A 25,773-nucleotide genomic window follows, 5' to 3' on the forward strand; every position below is an offset into this window, starting at 1 on the left:
GGGAGGTTGAGCAAGTCACCCAAGGCTACCCAGTGGGGTGAGTAAGAGGCCAGATCCCACGTGTCTCCCGCTTGGGACTTGTGGACCCATAGACTCCAGACAAGGCCACCCCCCACTGACCTTGAGCCTGCAGCGGGAGCTATCTAGACTGGCTGGCCCAGGGTGATAAGCCCCCGGGGGAGGCCCCCAGCTCAGCCACGAGGATCTGGGCTATTTCTGCCTGAAAGGGGAGAAGGAAGTGGTTTGGCCCCTGTGCTGGGGAAGGAGGTGCAGCTGGCTCACATCCGGGCCTGCCTGGTCCGTTAGACATGAGCTCCTACACTCACGGCCTATGGGGGTGGGGGTGGGGGGAGTAGGGCTCCCTAGCATGTCTTAGTTTTCTAAAATCAGAAGAAAAGAAATGAATAAAATAATAACGAATATATAATAATCCAGCCTGGACTAGATGCCAATGCCATCATAAAATATCATTTTAAATGTGGTTTTAGTGGTGTGTTTTGTTACAGAGGAAGTCATAATGTGGCCCCATGTGCGTAAGGAGGCCCCAGCCTGTCCAGGTTTGACCCTGCCTCAGGCCTTTGCCTGTGCTCTTCCCTCCACCTATAGCCCTCTCTTTCTGCACCTCACAATCAAGTTAACTCCTACCTGTCCCCAAGCACCTCTTCCTCCAGATCAGTTTAAACCCCCTCTGGGGTTCTTGCAACTCCAGACCCTCCTTCCTGAGAAGCTGTCTGCTTTTTTTTTTTTTTTTTTAAGATTTTATTTTTATTTATTTGACAGACAGAGATCACAAGTAGGCAGAGAGGCAGGCAGAGAGAGAGAGGGGAAAGCAGGCTCACCGCTGAGCTGAGAGCCCGATGCGGGGCTCGATTCCAGAACCCTGGGATCACGACCTGAGCCGAAGGCAGAGGCTTCAACCCACTGAGCCACCCAGGTGCCCCGAGGCTGTCTGCTTTAAACGTTAATCGTTTCTTACTCTTCTTCATTGCTTGCTAGATTATAGATGCCAGGAGGGGTGGGGCTTGCACCTCTTGGGGTCCCTCTCTGTCCCCTAAGGATCTGGCACACAGTAGGTGCTCAATAAAGGCTTGTCATGAGTAAAGTTAGGGTGTCCCTCTACACAGCTCAGAGGCTTTGCTGGACTGCATAGCATACCACAGGCAAGCAGCAGAGTCCAGTCCCGCCCCTAGGGCTCACCTACTTAAGGAAACAGGAACAGCCTGGGGGCAGTAGCCCCACCCCACTGACGTGCAGACCCTGAATCGAAACCAAGGCTCCTGCAGGCTCTGAGGACAGCAAGAGTGAGGGCGTCGGCTGCCCAGGGGTCTCCCAGGTAAGTGCAGGGTGGGAGTCCCTTAGCCAGCCACATGCCCACTTCAGGGCGAGGCCGGGCCCCAGGAGCCTCAGCGTCATCCCAGATTTCTAGAAGACAGAGCATGAGAGCCAGGCTGGGCCAGAAGGAGGGACAAGGTGGTAGAGACCAGAAAAGCAGAAGGAATTTCCAGTGGGAGCTGACCACTGAAAAACGGAGCTGGGGCTGGGAGGAGGGCATTCCTGGCAGGGAAACAGCATGGACCAAGGTGTGGAGGGTAAGAAAGCTTGGTCAGTTTGGGGTAGAGCAAGGATGTCCTTAGGGCTGGAGTGTGGGGGACAAGGAGATGGGCGAAGCCCCAGTGTCTGGGTCAGGAGGTCAAAACTTGGTACGGATTCATTCATCCCTGGCTGTCCATCACCAGACACCCCTGCACACTCGTCTGTGCCTGCCCAGCACCAGGTAGCACTGGGGACCCAGAAAAATCCAAAATGACCTAGCCCTGGGCCAGGTCTCTGGGCGCCCTTGATGTGGGGGAGACAGAAACAGACACAGTGCTTTGTGCATCTTGGTCTATTGATAGTAAATGACTCAGGCGCTCGCCCAGGCCCCAGAGCTTCCCACTCACGTCTCCCCTTGCCAAACCAGTGTGACAACAGGACTGACCCCTGTGGTTCTTAGGATCGCAAACTGACCACCAGCCATAACCATCTGGAAACTTTGAAGAAAAAAATCTATTACTTACATAGACCTGGTGTGTCCATGGCAGGCCAGGGGGCACACAACCAGGTTGCAGAGAGGGACCAAGCCAGCGCACATGGCCCTGGGGTTCTGCTTTATTGGGCTTGGCGGGGGTGGCTAAGGTTTGGGGGGGCTCACTCCTTATTAATGAATGTATAAGAGCAGGAATTTGAAGCATGGGAAGAGGGAAAAAAGAAAAGAAAGAAGGGGGGGAAATGATCCCAATGGCCAGTTATCGAAATCAACTGGGATGTCTGAAATAAAGGAGCCTCGTGGTGGGGCTGTGGGGGTGGGGAAGAAAAAGGCGGGGAGAATCCTGGCTCTTTATCTAGTTGTGCGGCTCTCAATGTGTTTATTCGTGATAGACTTCAGTGAGTTCAAGCAGATGACTTGGCAGTCAAAGCTTAAGTCAGGCACTTGAATTAACAGAAAGAAAAACCTGCCGTCCGGACTCACACTACACACAGACACTTGAGCTCCACGAGGCAAGGCTAGGCAAAACTTGGGCAGGAGCAGAGGGGAAGATGGGAGACAGAGAAGGGGGCCAAGGCTTTTTCTAGGGGAAGAGACAGGAAAGCTGCCTGGAGGAGGGGATATTTTTGTTGGGTCTTGAAGGAGAAATAGGAGTTCTCCCAGGTAGAAAAAAGAACAAACCTGGACACTACTGGATTCATGAATATTTATTATATACACAGAGCGCGTAGTTCTGAAGGAACTGTATTTTCCCAGGCAAATATCATCATATCCCCAAACTACAGATGAAACTAAAGGCACAGAGATATTAAGTGACTTACTCAAGTCACACAGCAGCTGAGTGGGGGAGGTGGGGCTGGAACCCAGACTATCTGGCTCTGATTCCAGGCTCTTTGCTTTGTCACCCTACTTTATTAAATATTTCTTAATAGATCTCTTTAATTTTACTCGTCCCAGAATGCCTTTGGGCCTCTCTCGGGAGGGCGTGCTCAGCATCTGTCTTCTGGCAAAAGAAAGTCAGTATTGACCAGGTTAGTCAATATGTCCCCACCTCTGGAAACAGCCCAGTAATAATGACCTTCTGCAATATTGAAACATTAGATAGGGCCGGCGTAGGGGGTAGGCCAGGTTAGGGACAGAATTAAGGGCGACCATGAAGGGTTCTGAGCAGACCACCCAGCAGGGCATGACCCTGTGGCTGGTTTTGCATTGATTTGATACTCTTTTACAAATCAGAACTATTGGGGCGCCTGAGTGGCTCAGTTGGTTAAGCGTCTGCCCTTCGGCTCAGATCATGATCCCAGGGTCCTGGGATGGAGCCCAGCTTCGAGCTCCCTGCTCAGCAAGAAGCCTGCTTCTCCCTCTCCCATTCCCCATGCTTGTGTTCCCTCTCTTGCTGTGTCTCTCTCTGTCCAATAAATAAATAAAATCTTTTTTTTAAAGACTTTATTTATTTATTTGAGAGAGAGAGACAGTGAGAGAGAGCATGAGAGGGGAGAAGATCAGAGGGAGAAGCAGATTCCCCGTGGAGCTGGGATCCCGATGCGGGGCTCGATTCTGGGACTCCAGGATCATGACCTGAGCTGAAGGCAGTTGCTTAACCAACTGAGCCACCCAGGTGCCCAATAAATAAAATCTCTTAAAAATAATTTTTTAAAAATCAGGACTATTCTTTTTCTTCAGCTCCCTGTCATTGGCTCACAATTCCAGTGTTACCTTGAGCTTAAAACTGTCGAAACTCATATGAATTCATGTTGTTGTCCCTGACACATTACAGATGTGGCTTTGGTGCCACCAGAGATGATGATGTTGGGAGCAAAGGAAGTTACTCAGGGCCACATCTCTCTAGTGTTTCTTCACTTACCATTTTCTTTTTAAGATTTTATTTATTTATTTGACAGGCAGAGATCACAAGTGGGCAGAGAGGCAGGCAGAGAGAGAGGGGGAAGCAGGCTCCCCTCTGAGCAGAGAGCCCAATGCGGGGCTCGATCCCAGGTCTAGATCAAGACCTGATCATGACTTGAACGAAGGCAGAAGCTCAACCCACTGAGCCACCCAGGTGCCCCTTCACTTACCATTTTGCCATGTCCCCATAGCTCCTGGGATGTTGATATTTATTTAAATAAAGTCAGTTCATCTTTTTAAAAAGTATTAGAGAGAGAGAGAGCGTGCACTAGCAGGAGGGACAGAGGGAGAGGGGGAGAGAATCTCTAGCAGACCCCATGCCGAATGTGGAGCCCAATGCAGAGCCTGATTGATCTCAGGACCCTGAAATCGCACCCTGAGCCAAAACCAAGAGTCGGGTGCTTACCCGACTGTGCCACACTGGTGCCCCTCAATAAAGTCAGTTTTTAAGCTTAAATGCATATATTTATAAAGGGAGCTTTCGAACACTTGGTAGTAATAGTGTAAAAAGAATAGAAGGACAAGGAAAAATTCTGGGAGGATTTTTGGAAGAAGCCAATGAATGAATGCATAGTAGGTGCTCAAGAAACACAAGCCGGTTTCAAGCCTGTTGCTCTCACCAGCTTGGAGGACTTACCCAAGGAGGAGGCACCATGAGCTGTAAGAACAGAGCAAAGCACAGGAGGTGGACCAGGCTTGACTCTCTCTCCTCCCTCCTACTGCCAGGTAACCGCTCCCCAGAAAGCCATGACAGAGGCAGGAAAACTGCCCCCACCACTGCCCCCTCGACTGGACTGGTTTGTGCAGACACAGGTGGTTCAGCTCTCCCAAGAAGGGGTCCCTGCATGGTTCCACGGTGCCATCTCGAGAGAGTAAGGACACACACACACACCTTCCACCATGCCCTTTCCTTGTCTGCCCCCACCCTGGGCAGATTTTCTACAGAATTCTGGACTCAGCTTGGCTTGGTGAAAAGAGTTCTGAAGTGCTGGGCAGGTGGGGACTCAGCGTGGGACGTGGGCCAGTTACTTCCCATCCTTGGACATCAGCTTTCTCTATACTAGTGGCCACCAGATCAGCACTGCCAGGGACCCATCCCCCGAAGCCAGGCATCTGCCATCAATCATGGCAGGGTGCAGCCTCTGAATCCTTCTTAACACAGTGTCCCAAACAGCTGCTCTCCATCCATCAGGGACATGACCTACATGCCCTTTCTACACTGGACTGAGTTCTGAGGACATGAACAAATACATCTCATTAGTTTACCCCCTCGGTTCTCAAACAAATGAAGAGAACATCTATGGCCACCATTAGCCTAGAGACATTGAGAGAATGTCACGAAAGCCACAAAGAGGGCAGGTTGGCCGCCATCTCTGAGTTTTGGGGCGGGGGCACCCCTAAGAATATAATGTGAGCCACGTGTTGCAATTTTAGCTTTTAGTAGCTATAGTAAAAGAAGTAAAAAGAAACAGGCAGAATTAATTTTAATCTTATCTTTTCTTCAACCCAGTATATCCAGGATATTATCATTTCAACATGAGCACTAAAGGCTCACTCATGAGATAGTGTCCATTCCTTTATCCTATAATAAGTCTTGAACCTCTGGTATCCTATGCCAAAAGCACATCTTAAAAACCACATTCTAAGTGCACAGTAGCTACACGTGGTCAGCGGCCTCTGGAGTAGACAGCTTGGGTTCCAAGTCTCCCCATCTTGTTCTGTAGAAGGCCACCTTCCTTCCTCTCTGTGACCCCAGGATAATCATAGTCATGATGATGGTGAATACTAGTAGTAATTTGGTGAGAAGTTACTGGGTATGAGGGCATTTCAGACATCAGGAAGGCAGGCAAGGGTGGTGGGGTATAGAAGAAAGTCTGTCCTGGGGTCAAAGTCATCAGAGGCCTTCTGCCCCTGATGGGAACATCCCTGAGCCTGAGTATCCCAAGGTCTGAAACCACTACAACAAAGGGGTTTAGGTTTGTTCCGTCCTGGGATGACGGGTGCACATCTGCCTCCTGTGTCTGTCCTTCCAGGGACGCTGAGAATTTGCTGGAGTTAGAGCCACTGGGATCCTTTCTCATTAGAGTGAGTCACAGCCACGTGGGCTACACGCTGTCCTACAAGTAAGGCCCGGGCTAGGGCCCAGGGAAGGGGTGGGAGGGCTCCAGGGTTTCCTGGGAGGAGGCAAGGGGTGTATCATGCCACAACTGCTCAGAGAGCAACTGGTGTAAAGTTCTAGCCAAATCTGGCTGCAATGAGCAGCTGCAGGTCCGGCTATAACCAACAGATGGGGGCTTGGTGGTAACAGCCTATGTGTCTGAGAACAGGGGCTGCTGGGAGCCCAAGAGTGGCTGCTGCCCTCCCCTAACCACCCCTCCCCATTCAGCCATCTGCTTGGCAACTCTGTGACTCCACCCACAGGGACATGTTAAGGAAACTTAGGGCAGTCCAGCTCCTTAAGGCCTCAGAACCTGACCGGGCATCCCACAGGATTCAACAACACAAACTACTTTTCAAAAAGGACTCCAGTCCAAAGGAATTAAAAAAAAAAAAAAATCCAATGGCTTCACTGGAGAGTTACCCACCGTGGGAGAAGTTTAGGCCCCGAGTCACACAGTCTAAGGCCACTTACATGCTGTGTGACCTTGGACAAGTTACTCAACCTATCTGTGCCTCCCCCAAAGTCCTCATCTCTAATATAGGAATGCTAAAGTCATTCAGGGACGCCTGGATGGCTCAGTGGGTTAAGCCTCTGCCTTTGACTCAGGTCATGATCTCAGAGTCCTGGGATCGAGTCCCACATCGGGCTCTGCTCTGCGGAGAGCCTGCTTCCTCCTCTCTCTCTCTGCCTGCCTCTCTGACTACTTGTGATCTCTCTGTCAAATAAATAAATAAATTCTTTAAAAAAAAATAAAATAAAAATAAAGTCATTCAGACTGTTGTGAAAATTAAATGAGATATAGTAAGCACATAGTGGGCCATTATATAAGTGCATCCATCCATTAACAGACCATTTATTGAGGACCTGCTGTGTGCCAGGCGCATAGACTTAGCCTGGGGGCCTGACTCCAGTTTTCACTACCATCACTTCTACTGATCCTTTGACTCCAGCCAGACACCGAGCTAAGCTTTTATCTGTGGTAGCTTATTCCATTTTCGTGAGAAATCCCGAGGTCAGCCTTAGTAGCCCCACGTTATAGATGGGGAAACTGAGGCACAGTGTGGTTAGTACCAGTGTCACATGGCTAAAAAAAATGCAGAAAGCTCCTGGGAACCTAAACACTAGAGCTGCAGCCTCAGTGCCACCAGCTGGGGGAGGGGCTGGGGGAAGATGGGCTTGGAAGGAGGAGGAATAGGACTTCTAGCCCCAGCAGTGTCACCGCAGAGCCCAGAGCTGCTGCCGCCACTTCATGGTGAAGCTTCTGGATGATGGGAGCGTCATGATCCCTGGGGAAGAGAAGGCCCATGCCTCGCTGGACGCCCTGGTCACATTCCACCAGCAGCAGCCTGTGCGGCCCCACAGGGACCTGCTGACCCAGCCCTGTGGGCAGGTAAGTGTTGGAACCCCTGGGGGACTGTAGCTGCCCTCACAGGGGCCAAGCCCCCAGACTCATTTTGTTCCCATGCTCCCCATTCAGCCTCTTGTGATTCTGTCATGCTTGTGGTCCCTGCCCTCCCACAGCCCCACCCCTTCTGGTCCTCCTTCCCTGCCTCACCCCAGCCCCCCCAGGCTAATCTGTGACAAGGGTTGGTTTGTGGGGGTATAACCTTGGCTGATCTATAGGAATAATATATCTCCTTATAAGGCTCATGGGAGTGGAAGGGGATGGCGGTGTGGGGGGGGGGTGCTCCTACCCTCGGAAGCTACTGTGGGAGGGGCAGGCTTCCATACAAGGTTCATGGGCAAGGCAGCCCTCAGCGCCACCTTCTAGGGTTTGTCTGGGACCCTGGGACCACCCCCATCTCCCTCCTTGGGGCTGAGCAGTAGATGCCCTCTGCCCTACAGAAGGATCCAGAGAACTTGGATTATGAGGATCTCTTCCTTTACTCCAATGCACTGACTGAGGAAGTCACCAGCCCCGCCCATGTCCCCAGGGAACATCAGAATCCTTCCTCCTCCTATCTCAGGGCTGCACCTGAGAAGGTATGTGACAGAAAGCTCGCATCTCCAACGCAGGGGTGGGGCAGGGGCAGAAGTGGCCAACAGCTGCCAGAGGAGACTTTCTGGAGTGAAAAATTAGACCCTATAACTGCAAGTATAAAACCTTCCAGTGATTTTTCAAGACACCGCAATGAAAATCCAAACTGTGACCTCAGCTACTCCTTGTGCCCAGCACCAGCCCAGCTCCAGCCTCTCTGTTATCCTTTCTGTTGTTCTGATGCATCAAGCTAGCCTTAGGACCTTTGCATGTGCTGGTCCCACCTCAGGGCCTTTGCACATGCTGTGTGTGCTCTGCTCCCAGATTTCCTATGCCTGGCTTCTTTCTTCAATTCTTCAAGTGTCTCCCTCCCCAGACTCCAGACTGGAAGTAGTCCCCTCTGCATTCTCCATCACCTCACCCTGTTTATTCACTGCAGAGCTCTCCTCACAATTTAAAAAGTCTTTTTGTGGATTAAGAATCTGTGCATTTTCATGTTTCCTGCCTGCCTCCCCTATGAGACTGTGATAGTGAGTGGTGTCCTCCATGCCCCCACATGGCAGGGAAGCTCTGATAAGAGTGGCAAGGAAACAGGCTGGTAGGATGAACATCAGTGGGTGTGGAGCTAGGTGGTGAAGGTAACAGTCAGGGAGGACCTCCTGGGGGAGACGGTATAGACCTGGGATGCATAGGGTAAGGAGGAGTCAGTCACACACAGCTATGCAGGGAGGGTGTTTCAGGCAGAGGAAAGAGCACATACAAAGGTCCTGAGGCTCAGTGTATTTGCAAATCAAAAGAACAATAGCCAGTATGTGTATGGAGTGGGGTGAATGAAAGGGAGGTCCCTGGGAGGCCAGGGGCCAGGAACAGCAGGAGCCAGTCATGCAGGGCCTTGGGGCCTGGGAGCTGGCATTCTAGTCCGGTTGTGCAGGGGGAGTTGCAATGAGAGAGCCTGTGGCTGCCAACTGCAGGAGGGGCTGCCTGGTGGCAGTAAGGAGGTGGCAGGAAGGGGGCAGGGACTGTCCAAGGCAGAGACTGGGAGGGACCAGAAAAGGATCCCTGGGGGTAGAGCAAGAAGAGGATATTTGAGGCATTTTAGAAGGGAATCTGGAGGTGGGGGGTGAGGGGAAGCGAGCTGCTGTCATGGTTTGAGTCCCTGGGGCCTCCATTATTTGGGAGGTGATCCCAAGATGTGCCAGTAGGGGAGCGGGGAAGTGGGACAGAAGAGGGCAGCCCATGAAGGGCGTGTTAGGGAGCAGGTTCCCCTGTGGGCAGCCAGGGTTTGGTCTCCCCCGGGAAGGCTAGAACTCTGCATGGGACACGCACACCGGTTATCCCACCTTAGGGGTAAGGAGTTGGGGTATTGATACTCCATTTCCCATTAGTCCTTGGTCAAGTGCTGCTCCTGGGAGATTTTAATTCTCAGCACTTCTGGCCTGCCATGGGTTCATAGAAGGACCCCGGCCAGAGTCCCCTCTGCTGGCCTTTGGGAGTGGAGCTCGGGGCACTGAGTGCTCAGGGCAAAGGGAGATGGATGGGGCATTGTCGGCATCTGCCACCAAGGTCACCTGAATGACCAAGTAGATCAGGGCCTGAGGACCCCATCTGGCCTGTTTCTTTCTGGCCCACGAGCTAAGCAGGGCTTTCATGTTTTTGAGCAGTCGAAAAGCATAAAAATAAAAGTAATATTTCATGAGCTGTGAAAATCAGATGAAAGTGGAATTTCCACATCCATCAGTTTTGCTGGAATGCAGGCATGCACACTTGTTGACGAACCATCTCAGTTGCCTCAGAACAGAGACTGTGTGGCCAAGAAACCTAAAAATATTTACTCTCTGGCCCTTTATGAAAAGAGTTTTCCAGTCTCTGGGGTAGATAATGAAAGTGTTCATGCGGATGGGGAGGGGGCATGGGATCAGGTTTGGGGTTCACTTGAGGTCCTTCTCACCCCTCCAGATGTCTGAGTGGGACCCATGTCCCAAACTCCAGGGCAGATTCAGAGCTCTGGTGGGTGGGATGGCCCAGGTCTCACCTGCTCTTGGTTTCAGACCTCAGCAAGCCCGGTCCTGCTTCACTGGCCAAAGGGAAGGGAGCCACGAGCACAGATGGACAGAGTCTCCACGGAGGAAGCCACTTCCTCCTGCCCCCCAAAAGCTCCTCTTGAGAAGGTCTGCCGGAAACTCTGGAGGAACCTCAAGACACTCCCTGAGACAGGCAAGAGGGTCCAGCAGCAGCTGACATCCCACCTGCCATCTATGAACTTGTCATCGCTCTGGAGTGCTGGGCCACCAACAGTGACACACAGCTCAAGGACCACGCCAGGTGACACACACTGGGAAGGTAATGTTGACACAGACAGCTCAGTGGCCATGTCCCCTGCAAGCCCCTCACGGCCCCAGGATCAGAGAGACAGAGCCAACCCATCCAGGAAGGCCTCAAGATTGGCCAGCTGGAGCGAGGCGACCCCAAGGGTCAAGGGTTGGCACCAAGCGGTAGTGAGGGCCCTGTCCTCAGAAGTGTCCAGACCAGAGACAAAGGACTTGGCAGAATCCCAGAAGGACTGGCTCCCTGAGGAGTACCACCCACCACCACCCTTTGCCCCTGGGTACTGTTAAAGAAGAGCTTTGTCCTGGCTCTGGGGGTTGCTCACACTGGACCCCTTGTTATTTACCCACCAGTCCTCAGGAACTGAGAAATGTAATAAAGACATTGCTTGGGTCTGGTCCTGCAGGTGCCGGTGGGGTGACCTGATGATTTGAGTAATAATAACCAGTTACAGGAAGGGTCTAGGGCACCTACTGTGTGCCAGGCCCCACGCCAAAGCCTCCACATTCATTATTTCTGTTCTGCCTCTGAGCAGGCCCAGCAGGTAGGCTCATGCTGCATATTTTAAAGAAGAGACTAAGGGTCAGAGAGGAGGAGAGGCACAACCAAGGTCACCCAGTTATAGGGGGTCAGTGCCAGGATTCGAAACCCAGTCAGTTGGAGTCCTTTCCCTACATCCTCTGCCCCTGGCTCACCCCTAAGTACATCATTGCCTATAAACAGAGCTGTTCACACCTTCCTCCTGGGGTTCTCGTGCAAATGAAGGAGGTGAGACTTGGAGAGGGCTTGGCACACGGTACACACTTCCAACACCAACATCAGATTTAGGAGAAGCATATGAGCCCCCTTAAAGAAGAAGACAGCCAGCCCAGGGTCATGATTAGCAGTGGGATCTGGAGGAAATCCCAGGTCACAAGACTGTGTGACATCTAGTGAGTTCCTACACCTCTCTGGGCTTGTTTTCTCATCTGGAAAATGGGGAGAGCAGCAATCCCTCTTCCTCAGGATGAACCAAAAGGATGCACATAAAAACTGAGGCTTTGGCTCACAGCAGGTGCTTAGTAAGTGGAAGCTGGGTGTGGGGGGGGCAGTGACACACAGTGAAAGGGTCTGGGAAGGGGCCTGGTAGCTCGTTTTGATTCCAGGAATGACCATCCCTCCCTGGAATTACTGGGGCTCTAAGTGAGCCCCCAGATGTGGTGGAGTGGGTGTGGGGCTTCTCAAATCCTCAAAGTGTAGATATTCTGGGATCTGGAAAGAGGTGGGCCTGGGCTCAAGGCTGCCTTTACAGATGACGTGAGGTGTGGCCTTGGGCTAATAAGTCTGTTCCCTCCGAATGAAGTGTGATTGCTTCTCAGTCAACCGCGCCGGGATGCCACAGGCAGCCAATGCAATGGCAGAGAGACAAGTGCTTCGTAAACTGTAAAGTACAGTGCCAGCCTCAGTGAATGACATTGCTGCCACCTCCCCCAGAGACCTCCTCTGGCTATTCTAATGAATGAGCATGGAGTTAAAGCTTTGGTCCCTTTGAGAAGCTCAAGGATTGGGAGAAAAGAGGAGGCTTGAGAGGTTGGAGGCAGGGTTCAGCCTTGGGAGGCCCGGGGGTGAGATCCCATGGGCGTGATCTCCACATCTGGTCTCTGCCCCCCAAAACTCACAGCCACCAGTGCACCTCCAGCCCTCACGGTGGACAGAGATCTAGAATTCAGCCACTCCCTAGTATAAATGGGGACATCAGGGTTCAGAGGGCACAGCCCCACCCAGGGTCACGCAGTGAGGGCAGAGGTGAGAGCCCAGGCTTCCTCTCTCCCATCCGGCAGGTTTAAGGTGAAACATGTGTCCTCCAAGCAGATGTGACTCAATGATGAGTGTTTATTCCTGGAACCCAGGGAGACCGGATTCTACCGTGGAGTGAGGGGTCACCCCGTCCTCCTCTGACCTGGCTTCTCCTCCATGGTGTGCTCAGATGCGGATGTGGAAGGTGCTGGGTGCAAAAAGAAGGAGAGTCAGTCATCAGGCAGAGAAGGTGGCCCTCCTTTGTCCCCCCCATCCATCCCCGAACTCTCCCGCAGGGACTCCCTGAGGCCAGGAACCACAGCAGGAGATGGTTCCCCTCAAGAACCCCAGGCTGTGGCCCCCCCTCAGCCCTCAGAGGGGTGGAAAGCACACCTCTTTGGACAGGAATTGACATTCTGACTCCGTCGCAGACTTGCTGTGGGACTCCGAGTGAGTGGCTACCCCTGGGCTTCAGTTTACTTCTCTGTAAAATGGGGATAATAGCCGTCCCTCTGCTTGGGGCTGTAATGAGGGCCAAGGGGGCAAATGCACAGGGCACTGCTACACAGAGATGCTGTCTTCTGTAGGGTTCATTCAGTTGTCATTATTCGTGTCTCTGTCTGCTAAGAGACCAGCCACGCTTCTCCAGGTGTGTGGGGGGGGTGCCCTCTGTGCATGTCAGGACACATAGTAATAGCCACGATCGCAACCCCAGCACACAGATACGGAGCATGTACTGTGTGCCAACCCTGCCGTAAAGTCTTTCCACGTACTAACTCAGGGATCGGCCAACATTTCCCATAAAGAGCCAAATGGTTGGTATTTCCAGCTTTGTGCAAGGAGTCAGCTGGGCCTTGTAGCTAAAGCAACCATGGCCAATCCAAGTACAAGCAGGCCTGGCTGTGTGCCAATAAACCACTGCTGGACACGGAAATTTGAATTTCATATCCATTTCATGAGTCACAGAGCACTATTAGTCTTTAATCTTTCCCCCGCCATTTAAGAAACATAAAAATCATTCTTTGCTCACGGGAGGTACAAAAACAGGTGGCTGGGCCACCCCCTGTATTAACTGGCTATCAGCCCTACGATGGGGGCTCTGATTCTCTCCAGGACTGCCCGGTACAGTTGTACACTCTGTTCACTGCCAAATGTTCAGGCAAGAGAGAGCTGAAGACCAGCCATGTTGCATTCACCCGAAGAGCTGCATCCATCCACAGGTCGTTACCCACAGGGTCCCCAATTATCCCCATTTTAAAGATGCAGGGACTGAGGCCAGGAAGGCTGGGAAAGTTCTCCAAGGTCACAAATGAATGAACAGAGGAACTTTCACAAATGGAGTCTGTGAACTAGTTCTGCAGGAGCCCCTCTCAGACATGCAAAGTGGCAAGGAGTGTCACACCTGAGGAAGTCGGGTGCCCGCAGGATCATGTTCTGGAAGTCTTCCAAGGACAGCCGCCCATCGTGGTCGCCATCAGCCTCATCTAGCACCTTCTCACACACCAGGCTCACCTCCTCAGCACTCAGCTCCCCCCGCGTCAGCTTGGTCACTGTCTGCTCCAGGTCCCACGCACAGATGTAGCCATCATTGTTAAAGTCTGTGTAGTGGGATGAAGGGGATATGGAGTGGGGGCACAGCTGGGCACAGGCAGGTTGGGCCTCTTGACCCCATGTTACCGAGGAGCAAACTGAGGCACTGGAGAGAACCCAAGACCCTGCGATAATAGCTGGGTCTTGCTTTGGAATTGAGCAGAGTTCTGGTGGGAGGTCATTCATTCACTCTCCAAGTATTTATTGAGCCCCTACTATGTGCCAGGCATATGTGACTGTTTTTCATCTACTCACTCAATAAGGATTTAGAGAGTGCCTATTATGTTCTAGGCACTGTGATAAAGTTCTGTTAATTCGACAGGTTTTTAGTGAGCACCTACTATGTTCCAGGTGTTGTGATAAATTTCCATTCATTTGATCAGTCAACAAGTATTTATTGAGCACCTACTTTTTGCCAGGCATGAGAGACCGATGGGGAAAAAAACAGACACTGTTGCTGCCCTTGGGTCTCATCAGAGAGAAAGCCATAAGAAATGAACAGATTATGAACAGAAATTAAGCAGCACTGCTCCGTGCTAGGAGGGAACTAGGATGTGGGGTGGAGAGTGATTGAGGGTGGAACTGCTTTTGACCTAGACTTCAAGATGAGCAGGAGTCAAGGAAAAGGTGTTGGCAGGCAGAGGGAACAGCAGATGCAGAGGCTGGGAGGGAGGAAGAGTTTGGAGTGCTGGAGGAAGAGGAAGGCCAGTGTGGCTGGAAAGGAGTAAGTAAAGGGGTGAGGAGAGCAAGTACCAAGTGTGCAGGACAGGGCCACGCAGGGCCTCGAGACCCCCGGGGAGACATCAGTGATGGCAGCGCAGCCCCTGGCCCCAGGCAGGGTCTTGTTCCCACTCCCCACCCCACTCCCACTCTCCCCCACCCCCATGCCCTGCACGCACCATAAATTTTAAAAGCATAATAGGCTTTGAGGTCACGGGGAGCCATTTCGCTCATCACGGAAAACATGTCCAGGAAGTTGTCCAAGGTCATGTGCCCGTCCCCGTCCTCAGAGAACACCTGGGCAATCCTCTGGCGGAATGGGTTGTCCTGGAGGCAGGAAGCAGGGAGGCCATCCCTGACCCGGGACTCCGGGCTCCCTATGGAAACGCTCTCAGCACCCGCCTTCCTGAAACCTTCAAGTACCCCCCACCTTCAAACTTCCTCCCGCCCGTGGCCTTCAGGCAACTCCTTGCTCTGGACCTGTGGTCTGGGTGGCCTTGACCCCACTTGTAGCTCCAGGTGGAACCACGTGACCTGGTTGAGGCCAATCAGACAGCGCTACCATTGGCAACCATGATTGGTTCTGGGGTAGGTAGCGTGACTCAAACTGGCCAATCAGAGGCTGCCCTGGAAGATGGAGCTGGAGGGACCTGGTTTCCGGTGGTTGCAGAACTGGCAGGAGGGATCTGGGACCACTGGGGCTTCCCTTCACCACCTCGGGCAGACAGGCTGCCTGAGATTAAAGCCCCTTCCTGGGGGAAGCTGAGAGATGGAGGGAGACTCCCGAGCACACTCTCAGAAACCCGGGTTCCAGCCAGACCTGGTAATAGCTCTGCCCCCTGGGGTTTCTCCTCAGGTGTTCCAATACATTTTGTCCCTCTCCAATGAGGTCTCTGTCCCTTGTGGTAAAATCATCTCTGCTCAGTCACTCACCCCACAAATCCCCCTCGGCAGCACAAACTATGTGACAAACATCCAGCTGAGAAGGACCTGCCTTTTTAGCGGCTCTTGCTATGAAAAGCAGAACTCACGTTCCCTGACTACTTGCCATGCTGTAGACCCGGTGCCAAGCCCTTCACCAGCATTATCTCATCCCATCCTTCCAACGACCCCCGGTCTGAATCCTGTCTCTGTCACATCCTAGCTGTGTGACCATGACCAAGTTTCTTAACCTCTCTGAACCTCACTTCTTACATCTGTAAAATGCATCCACTTCATAGGAATGCCACAGCAGGTATCCTTACTATTTTTTCCCTGCCTGCCCAATGGCCCGCGGATACCTTCAGCTCGGGCATGCTGCTGATGAGCTCGTAGGGCACCTTCACATCAGGGCTGCTGGTATAGTCGAGGGGAACGAGCTGGGGAGCCAGGTCCTGGTAGCGATAGAAGAGCCTGGTACGGGGAGGGAAACACTGGGCAGGGCTGGGAGATGGCATGGGGAGGACTTGTCCCCTTTCTCTCATTCTTGCCACTGCTCACTCCACATGGGAGGATTGAAGGATCATGGGTCCCCAAGAGTCATCAGCTCTGGGCCCAGTCCTCAAGCACACAGAGCCAAACACAGGCACATCTACCCCCTGGGGACAGGACCATAGTGGAGAGGGCCCCAGAGCTAGGGGAAACTCAGTGGGGACATTGATACTGGGCTTTGAAGAATGAGTAGGAGCTGACCAGGCAGGTGAGGATGACGAAAGGGAGTGTGCTTAAGGTGAGGTAGTTTCACATCAAAATTCAGAGAGTCCGAGTGAATCTCTGAATCTTTGAGTATCATCACATTGTTGGCCGCTGGCTCTAGAGACCCCCCATTCTCACATTTTCCTTCTCTCACCCCATAATGCGAGCATTCCTTAACTGGGCCAGAGCAGAGACAAAAGGCCAATATTCGGGTTTTTTAAATGCATGCAAGACATTTTGCAAAATACCAAATGCCACCGACACTACCTAGTTGGTGAGGTGAGCTCTCCACTCCAATGTCTTCACCCGCTGTCACCCTATCTTCACTGGGGGCATGAAAAGCAGCAGCCTTGGTGAGACTATCCTTGGTGAATCAGAGGTCCCCAAGCTGCTAAGGGTTGATTCCAAGGGAGATGGGAGCCCCTGGGTCATATGATGGCTAGGAACTCGAGGAGGAGGTATCTGGGATTTCAGTCCTGACCACCCAGGTCCCTGTCCGGACCCCCTCAGGGAATAGTCTGGGTCTGGGCTTCCGCATGGCCGTGAGCATTTTCCTCTTCCCCTCTGAGCTTGAGTTATTCTACTGATAAACAAGAAGCTTGGGCGGACGAAATGTCAGCCCTCTAACTCCTTGGAGCTCTGTCCATCTGCAGAGCTGGTGTCAGCCTTCCCTGTCCAAGCCTCAGTTTCCCCATCAGTAATCTGATCGTGATGGCCAGGGTGACCCTATGAGCTGTCCTCACCCAGACAATGGGGCTCACTGGTGAAAGGTGTGCCCATCAATAATGGATATTCCGTGCCCACACAATTCGGGCCTTGGCCCCTATCACTCTGTATCTGAACCCCGGCCGGCTTGGGTTTCATAGCTCCGAGTTCATGGGTCGGGGCCTCTGGACAATGGCTGCGTGGGCACTGAGCAGTAACGTGGGATACCCATCTATGCCTCTCTAGCTCATGCCAGCAACCTGCAGCGGCCACAGACTGCCTACCCGCACCCTTACCTGGATGCCACCTCCGCAGCCCACAGCTGCTTCTAGCCTCTGCCCCCAGGTGCCCAGCCTCTAGTCCCAGCCTCCTCACACTGGCCTCAGGGGGGATCTTTCTAACATGCTGATCTGTCCTTCCCACCCCCCCACCCCACCCCTGCTCACATACTCTCCATGGCTCCCCACAACCCTTGGGAGAAAGCCCAAGCTAATCAACCTAGAGACAGTGACGATGTGACAAGATGTGGCTTCTCAGCATCCCCATCTTGGCCTCTGTCCACTGACCATGCCCGCAATCCCTCCCTTTGTGTTTTAACCACCATGGGGCACTCAGTCCTGGTCATTTGCAAACATCCTCCAGCGAAGGAGAGAAAGGTGTTTCCAGATCTTCTTCCCTTTCTCCCCAGACTGACCTCATGATTTCCTTTCTTGTGAAGAAGGTGCAATCCTGCAGAGAGAGATGTTGGCTTGGCCCAGAGCCTGCCTCAGAGGCCACCTTCCTCCCCCTCCCACTGCATGACCATTTCTGCCTCTTGTTGCACACAGAGCTGCACAAGGAATGCTTGTTGGCTGCACACCCAGGACAAATGATGCTGTCCCCACTTCTCAGGCCAGGAAGCCAAGGTTGCCAAACCTCCTGAGGGCCCAGCCCATCACCCCTACCTGATATGCTTCCAGCTGCTCATGAGTGAAGACTGTCTGCTTGTTGCCCATGGTGAAGACCACTGCCAAGACTCTGAGACAAACTCCCGAAGCCCCCAGTCTCCTCAGGACCACACAGGCTTCCAGGCGGCTGCACACCAGTGTCTGGGCAAATCTCCCTGCCCTGGCGTCACCTGCCCACCCGCCCTGTCACCTCCAGTCTGGTGAGATCAAGTTACAGCTGAGCTCTCTGGGCAATAGCCCGAGTACGTTCATGGCCACCAGGACAAGAAGGACTGCAGGAGGTCCCAGAACAGCAGACCACATCTGCCATGACTGGGTGAGGCTGGGGGTATGGGGCCCCTTCCAGAGACAGGCCGGGTGATGGGGAGACAGCAAGCAGATCCCAGCTCAAATACCACCTATCCACCCACCAGCTTTGTGCCTTAGACACGTCACCTCACTTCCGTAAGCCTCGTTTGTAAGATGGAAGTTATATTAGTACCTAACTCATCGAGTCATCCTGAAGGTCTAACGAGACCATTAATGCAACCAAAGAAAAATTTTTTAACCGTTTGGTTTAAGCCAGTTTTAGGCACTGGGAGCATAATAACTGGGCGAACAAGCTAAAGAGATCCCCAGATGTACATTGAAGGTGATGATGATGATTGATGATGTTACAGCTTAAGAAAAGTGATCCAAGGTGTAAGTTAGAGAACAGTCAGTTAAATAATACCAAACAGAATTCTTTATTGCAGGACTTTTTCAGAGCAGTTAGCATGCTAATGCTCACAATGAATCCTCAATGGGTAGATACAATGTAGCAGCTGCCAACCTTATTAAGACCCAGAATCCTTTTGGGCAGAACACCTGGGGGTCAAAAGTCTCAACCGGCTGCTCCACGCTCTTCTTCCTTTGGGTCTCTCCTGTCCCTCCACTTTCTTCTCCTGCTCAGCCTTTTCCACTGCCACACCCCACCCCCCACTGAACTGCTCTGGGATCTTCCCCTTCCCTCATTCCCACTCTCTCTGGCCTGGACCATCACGTTCTTCCTAGTCTCATCAACTCTCCTCCGCCCAGTGTGTGAGGCCATCTTGTAGAATGTGACTATGATTAGGCTTTAAAGACCTCCTTGGGATGATTTAAAAGAAAAAAAAAAACCCTGACAATATCAAGTATTGGAGAGGATGTGAGGGAACTGGAGCTCTTATTAATTGCTGGTGGTGTTGCAAAAAGTCCAGCCACTCTGGAAAATGGATTAGAACGTTCCTATAGGGGCGCCTGGGTAGCACAGTTAGTTAAGCCTCTGACTCTTGGTTTCAGCTCCGGTCATGACCTCAGGGTCATGAGATTGAGCCCCATGTCCAGCTACATGCTCAGCACAGAGTCTGCTTGAGATTCTTTCTCCCTCTGAAGATCTTATTTATTTACTTATTTATTTGAGAGAGAGGGAGAGCTCGAGTTGGAGGAAGGGCAGAGAGAGGGAGAAGCAGACTCCCCACTGAGCAGGGATCCCAATGCGGGGCTCAATCCCTGGACCCCAGGATCACAACAAAAAAAGACAGAAAATAGCAAGTTGTTGGCCAGGATGTGGAGATACTGGAACACTCATACACTGCTGGTGGGAATGCAAAATGGTGCGGCTGCTTTGGAAAACAGTTTGGCAGTTCTTTAAAAAGTGAAACATAGAGTTAACATATGACCCCGAAATGTTCACTTCGAGGTGAAGAGTATTGAAAATGTATGTGCCCATAAAGACTTGTATGTGAATGTCCATAACAGCATTATTCAAAATAGCCCCAAAGTAGAAACAACCCAGATGTTTTTCGGTGGATGAATGGATAAAGAAATTGTGTTTCGTGGGACACCTGGATGGCTCAGTTCATTAAGTGCCTGCCTTTGGCTCAGGTCATGATCCCAGGGTCCTGGGATTGAGTCCCACATCTGGCTCCTGGCTCAGCAGAGAGCTTGCTTCTCCCTCCCACTCTGCCTGCTGCTCTCCCTGCTTGTACTCTCCCTCTTTGTTAAATGAATAAATAAAACCTTAAAAAAATTTTCCTTAAAAAAAAAAAAAGAAATTGTGGTCCATTTATACAATGGAATACTATCCAGTCATATAAAAGAATGAAGCACTGATGCTTGCCACAACGTGGATGAGCCTTGAAAATACCACACTGTGTGAAAGCAGTCAGACACAAAAGGCCACCTAGTGCGTGATTCCATGTATATGAAATGTTCAGAAGCGCCAAGTCCACAGAGACAGAAAGCACATTTAGTGGTTGCTAAGGGGCTGGGGGAGGGGGAGGGAGATTGACTTTTCAAGGGGGTGGGGTTTCCTTCTGGAGTGACAAGAATGTTCTGGAACTAGATGGTGGTGACGGTTGCACAACTCTGTGAAGGGGATAAATCTCACTGAACTGCATACTCTAAAGGGTGACTTGTAGAGTGGGTGAATTATATCTCTTTTTTTTTTTTAAATATCTGTACGGGAAGAGCGATAACGACTTTATGCATAATGACTAAAACCTGGAAGCAACGCAAATATTCTTCACCTGCGAAATGGTTAAACAAACTGGGGTCCGTACATGCAAGAGATGACTACTCAACCATAAAATGGAATTAACTACAGATACATACAAAATGAAAGAAACTCAGATGCGTTAGGCTAACTAAAAGAAGCCAGACTCAAGAGGCTACCTACTGGACGATTCCATCAATATGACATACCCAACAAGACAAAACTATAGGGACAGAAAACAGACCAATGGTTGCCAGGGGCTGCAGATGGAGGAACAAGGGAAACTTAGGGGAGATGAACCTGTTCTATATTTTGATTGTAGTATTGGTTACATGGCTGTATTCGTTTATCAAAACTCATAGAACTGTACACCAAAAAGGGTGTTTTTTTGCATGTAAAAACATTTTTAAAAATGAAAACAATAAGAAAACGAATTAGCAAACACCTCCTTACTCCCCAGTGCCTCATGGTTGAAGTCCAGATTCCTATGCCTCACCCTATCAGGGACTCCGTGATTTGGCTATGTGCCTCCCCACCCATAAACAATTAATTACTGAGCACCTAATGTGTGCCAGGCACTGTCCTAGGTCCTGATGATAAAAAACAGTGCTCTCATGGAGCTCCCGTGCCAGTGGGGAAGCAACCAAATAAACACATAATTAGTCAGGAGTGTTAAGTTCCAGGAAGAAAAATAAAATGGGGCAGGGATAGAGAGAGAAGAAGTTGGGCTAAATGGATTGGGAGAGGAAAGTCCCCCTGATGAAGCAATATTTGAGTAGTGACTGGAGGGAACTGAGGGAATCATGAGTGGGAAGGGAGTCCCTGGCAGTGAGAAGAGCAAGTACAAAGGTCCTGAGGCTGGAGTAAGTTTGATGCAGTTGGAGGAGAGCAGGAGGGTGGTTCTGTGTTGGAGCTCACCAAACACTAATTACAATTACCAAGCTGCTCCTCCAGTTGGTCAGCCACCAGAGGCTGCCTCTCTGACACCCAGCTCCAATCATGGGATTTTTTTCTTTATTGCATTTCCAAGAAATAATTTTTCATGGCACAAATAAATTAATTTTATCTTTGTATGGATAAATACCAGCTTATATTATGACAAATAATGGGCAACAATTCCCCCCCTTGTAATATAGGATAAAGAATTTAGAATCGTAATGACAATACGGCATTTCAATAATCATCAGGAGAAAACCAATCAAAACAACAGTGAGATATCACTATCAGGATGGCTATCATGAAAAAAACAAAAGCCGGTAAGTGTTGATGAGGATGTAGAGAAATGGCAACCCTGTGCATTGTGGGTTGGAATGCAAATTCCATAGCATCAGCCATGGAAACAGGTATGGAAGTGCCAAAAAATTAAAAATAGATCTCCCATAGGTGCCAGTATACATACAGAAGAAACGAAATCAGGATCTCAAAAGAGGTATTAACATTCTTACGTTCACTGCAGCATTATTCACAATAGCCAAGATATGGGAACAACCTAAATGTCCATGGATGGATGAAAGGATAAAGAAAATAGGGCGTATATGCATGGCAGGGGGTGGGAGAAGGAAATTGTGCAATATGTAACAACACGGGTGACCTTTGAGTGCATTTGCTCAGTGAAATAAGCCAGTCACAGAAAGACAAATACTACGGGATTCCACTTACAGGAGGAGAAAGTAGAATGGTGGTTCACAGGGGATGGGGGAAGGGAGAAAGTGGCTTACTAGCCAACAGGCACAAAGCAAGATTCATCAAAGCAAGACGAATAAGTTCCAGAGGTCTGCTGGACATTATGTCTATAGCCAACGATAATGCTTTGTAACACTTAAAAATGTATGAAGAGGTTAGAGCTCACGTTGAGTGCTCTTACTAAATAAAATACGATAAAAACAAAATGTAACCACCATAGGACCCAGCACTTGCTCTCTCGGGAAATCCCAGAGAAATGAAAATTTACATTCATATAAAAACCTGTAATGGATGTTTTATTCAAAACAGCCCCAAACAGGAAACAACCCATATATCTTTCAACAGATGAATGGTTAAACAAACTGGTCCATCCAAACCACGGAACACTTCTCAGCAATAAAAGGGATACACCTGACAATTTGGATGAATCTCTGGGGAATTCTGCTGACTGTTGGGGGACGAAGCCAATCCTTAAATGTTATGTAATGTGAGTTTCCACTTACACAGTGTTCTTTAAATGACAAAATTATAGGAATGAGAACAGCAGGCTGCCAGTGTGCAGGGATGGGATGGGGGTGGGGGATGGTGTAGATCAAGTGCATCAAGAAGGGTCTTGGTGATAATGCACTGCTCTATATCTTGCCTATAATAATGCCGATATCCCAGTTGTGAAATTGCACTAGAGTTTGGTAAGATGTTACCATTGAGGGAAAATTGTGGTAAAGTACACATAACATTTACCATTTTGACCATTTAAAAAAAAAATTCATTTGAGAGAGAGACAGAGACAGAGACAGAGCACACAAGCAGGGGGAGCAGCAGGCGGAGGAAGAGGGAGAAGCAGATTCCTCGCCAAGCAGGGAGCCCAATGTGGGGCTCTATCCCCAGACCCTGGGATCATGACCCGAGCCAAAGGCAGATGCTTAACCATCTGAGCCACCCAGGTGCCCCCCATTTTGACCACTTTTTTTTTTTTTTAAGATTTTATTTATTTGACAGACAGAGATCACAAGTAGGCAGAGAGGTAGGCAGAGAGAAAGGGGGGGAAGCAGGCTCCCCGCTGAGCAGAGAGCCTGATGTGGGGCTCCATCCCAGGACCCTGGGATCACGACCTGAGCCGAAGGCAGAGGCTTTAACCCTCTGAGCTACCCAGGCGCCCCCATTTTGACCACTTATAAGTGCACAGCTCAGTGGGATAGAATACATTCACACTGTTGGGCAGCTGTCACCATCTGTCCCCAGACCTCTTTTCATCTTGAAGAACTGAAACTCTGTCCTCATTAAACAGCTCTGCATTCTCCCCTCCCCCAGTTCCTGGAACTCACCATCCCACTTTCCATTTCTGTGAATTTGCCTATTCTGGAAACCTCATGTAAATGGAGTCATACGTTATTTGTCCTTTTGCGTCTGACTTCTTTCACTCAGCATGTCTTCCAGGTTCAGCCACATTGTAGCATGTCAGAATTTCTTTCCCTCTTAAGACTAATATTCCATTGTATGGATAGATCACATTTTGTTCATTCATTCCTCTATCAATGGACATTTGGTGTCTTTCCACCTTTTGATTACTGGGAATAACGCTGTTATGAACATGGGTGTGCATATGCAGTCACGTCTTTCTTTCTGTGTCAGGATCCCACGTCGCACTTGGGATCTTAGGCTCCTGATCTTCAGTCTGTTTTGTTTTATTTGGTTTTGATTTTTCAGTCCTTCTTTTCCCCCATGACCTTTATAATCCTGAAGATTACCAGTCAGGTACTGTATAGAATGTCCCTTATTTTTATTTGGTATTTTCTCATGATCGGACTGAGTTTATGGGTTTTGGAGGGAAGACCTCAGAGGTGAGATGTCCTCCTCATCACATCATACCTCGGTTACTTGATAGCTACATGATGTCACCGACAATGTTGACCTTGATCTCTTGGGTTATGGCGGCATTTGCCTGTTTTCCCATCCTTGGGTAACTGCTTTCCCTTTCCATACACTATTCTTTGGAAACACTACAGATTGTGTTAAAGAAATCCTCCTTATCAGGGTCCTCGATGGTACAGAGGGCAGTGTCATGTGATAAAGCACCAGTGTGGACACTTACAGTTGGACAGTGTTATTGATGATTTGTAACTGTGTCTGAAGACACGTAGAAAGCCTTAGCTGATTTATTGTATTTTCTTTGTATGTATATGCAAAAATAATATATAATAAAAATCTCTGTGTATTTAAATGTTATGACTTTAAAAAAAAAGATTTTATTTATTTATTTGACAGAGATCACAAGTAGGCAGAGAAGCAGGCAGAGAGAGAGAGAGAGGGAAGCAGGATACCTGCTGAGCAGAGAGCCCGATGCAGAACTCGATCCCAGGACCCTGAGATCATGACCTGAGTCAAAGGCAGTGGCTTAACCCACTGACCCACCCAGGTGCCCCTAAATGTCATGACTCTTTAAGTGGATATAAAATAAAAAATTTTACAGGGTTCTGGGATCGAGCCCCACATTGGGCTCTCTGCTTAGTGGAGAGCCTTCTTCCCCCTCTCTCTCTGCCTGCTTGTGATCTCTCTCTCTCTGTCAAATAAATAAATAAAATCTTCAAAAAATAAATAAAAATAAATAAATAAATAAATACACAATTTTAAGTGAGCAAAAGCACAGGAATTTAGCACAAATCCCCTCTTAGAACATTAATTATCAATGGGGGCAATATTGCTCCTAAGATGGTGAAAATCGGTTCTGGGAGGAGGGGACGCAAAAACCCTAGATGTTTCAATGGTTTGTGGCCCTCCAAATCTCAATCTTTTTTTTTTTTAAAGATTTCACTTATTTATTTGACAGACAAAAATCACAAGTAGTCAGAGAAGCAGGCAGAGAGAGAGGAGGAAGCAGGCTCTCTGCTGAGATGACCTGAGAGGAAGGCAGAGGCTTTAACCCACTGAGCCACCCAGGCATCCCTTAAAGCTCAATCTTTGACAAAAACCTCATCAGTGATACTGAACTTCTCTCCTTAAATTAAATTGAATTGAGCTCTCTTTAGGGGCTGTTCTCTTTAGGGGGTGATAATGGAGGGAAAAAAGGTAGAGAAGTGTTGTCACAGAGGTTTATAAAATAGTGACTCATCTTACAATGGATGGCCTCACTCTCTGGTGACAAAAGTAAGGCTGGAACAATCAGCATAGATTGGATTACAGTTTGTGCCTCAGTTTCCCTACCTGTAAAATCAAGATGGTTTGTGTAACAGGGTGGCTTTGGGAGTAAATGAGATGATCCATGGAAATTCAAGGGAGGTATTAGCTGTTGTTAGCAGCAGCAGTAGGAGCCCCATTTTAGAGAAGAGGAAAGAGAAGCTCAGAGAGATCAAGCCACTTCCTGCAGGGCGCACAGCCTTGGAAGTGCCGGAGATGAGCGTCAAACTTGCTAGGCTGGCTGGGGGAGAACAGATTTCCCCAGCTGAGTCTGTCCTATTCCTCCCTGAGGAGCGGATTCTGTCAAGGATCACCCCACCAGCAAACCCATACGGCTGGCAGCACCAGGAAACCCATTCTCTCTGGACGCTCTCTTCCAATTCTTGAATACCAAGGGTAGAGTTTATGGCTGAAGAATTGGGCAGTCTCTTGCTGCCCCCTGCAGGTAGAACTGGAAATGTCAGTCCAGAGCCCTCCTTTGGCCTAATGCTGGGAGGCTTGTTTCTCCCTCCTTCGCACTCCCTCAAAAGTCTTTGGCACAATTTGGGCAATAGCAGTCTAAATTAAAATGCACAAATGTACATAATCTTGGAATATGTAGTACAGTAGTATATA

At 49.9% G+C, this 25,773-nt stretch overlaps 2 protein-coding genes across 5 annotated transcripts; one reads left to right on the forward strand and one right to left on the reverse strand.

The window, feature by feature from the left end:
* Positions 1–1,250: 1,250 nt before the first annotated feature.
* On the forward strand, positions 1,251–10,800 carry HSH2D (hematopoietic SH2 domain containing). 4 transcript variants are annotated; one of them, XM_032867533.1, is made up of 7 exons: positions 1,312–1,333; positions 2,984–3,057; positions 4,658–4,803; positions 5,965–6,054; positions 7,317–7,482; positions 7,938–8,075; positions 10,119–10,800. In XM_032867533.1, exons 3-7 carry the CDS (start codon positions 4,679–4,681, stop codon positions 10,683–10,685), a joined length of 1,086 nt encoding a protein of 361 aa, XP_032723424.1. In that variant the 5' UTR covers positions 1,312–1,333; positions 2,984–3,057; positions 4,658–4,678; the 3' UTR covers positions 10,686–10,800. The 4 variants fall into 4 exon arrangements, with proteins under 4 accessions (XP_032723426.1, XP_032723424.1, XP_032723427.1 ...); XM_032867536.1 differs by having other exon boundaries at positions 5,965–6,016; positions 7,297–7,482; XM_032867537.1 differs by having other exon boundaries at positions 5,965–6,016; positions 7,306–7,482.
* A 1,502-nt stretch (positions 10,801–12,302) lies between these two features.
* Positions 12,303–17,855, reverse strand: CIB3 (calcium and integrin binding family member 3). Its single transcript, XM_032867538.1, has 6 exons — positions 17,805–17,855; positions 17,555–17,589; positions 15,762–15,873; positions 14,661–14,808; positions 13,574–13,769; positions 12,303–12,379 (listed from the first exon to the last, which is right to left on the reverse strand). Exons 1-6 carry the CDS (start codon positions 17,853–17,855, stop codon positions 12,358–12,360), a joined length of 564 nt encoding a protein of 187 aa, XP_032723429.1. The 3' UTR covers positions 12,303–12,357.
* Positions 17,856–25,773: the final 7,918 nt, after the last annotated feature.

The sequence above is a fragment of the Lontra canadensis genome, unplaced genomic scaffold, assembly GCF_010015895.1.
Source record: "Lontra canadensis isolate GAN:19392208 unplaced genomic scaffold, GSC_riverotter_1.0 scaffold35, whole genome shotgun sequence".
In the NCBI taxonomy this organism is placed as follows: domain Eukaryota; kingdom Metazoa; phylum Chordata; class Mammalia; order Carnivora; family Mustelidae; genus Lontra; species Lontra canadensis.

Coding starts and splice junctions, on each gene's coding strand:
- HSH2D (XM_032867535.1), top strand. CDS start 4,679: ATGACAGAGGCAGGAAAACTGCCCCCACCACTGCCCCCTCGACTGGAC. Junction 4,804..5,964: donor CACGGTGCCATCTCGAGAGA/GTAAGGACACAC, acceptor CTGTCCTTCCAG/GGACGCTGAGAATTTGCTGG. Junction 8,076..10,118: donor TCAGGGCTGCACCTGAGAAG/GTATGTGACAGA, acceptor TCTTGGTTTCAG/ACCTCAGCAAGCCCGGTCCT.
- CIB3 (XM_032867538.1), bottom strand. CDS start 17,855: ATGGGCAACAAGCAGACAGTCTTCACTCATGAGCAGCTGGAAGCATAT. Junction 14,809..15,761: donor GCAGCATGCCCGAGCTGAAG/GTATCCGCGGGC, acceptor TCCTGCCTCCAG/GACAACCCATTCCGCCAGAG. Junction 12,380..13,573: donor CGGGCACCCGACTTCCTCAG/GTGTGACACTCC, acceptor TTTTGCACCCAG/CACCTTCCACATCCGCATCT.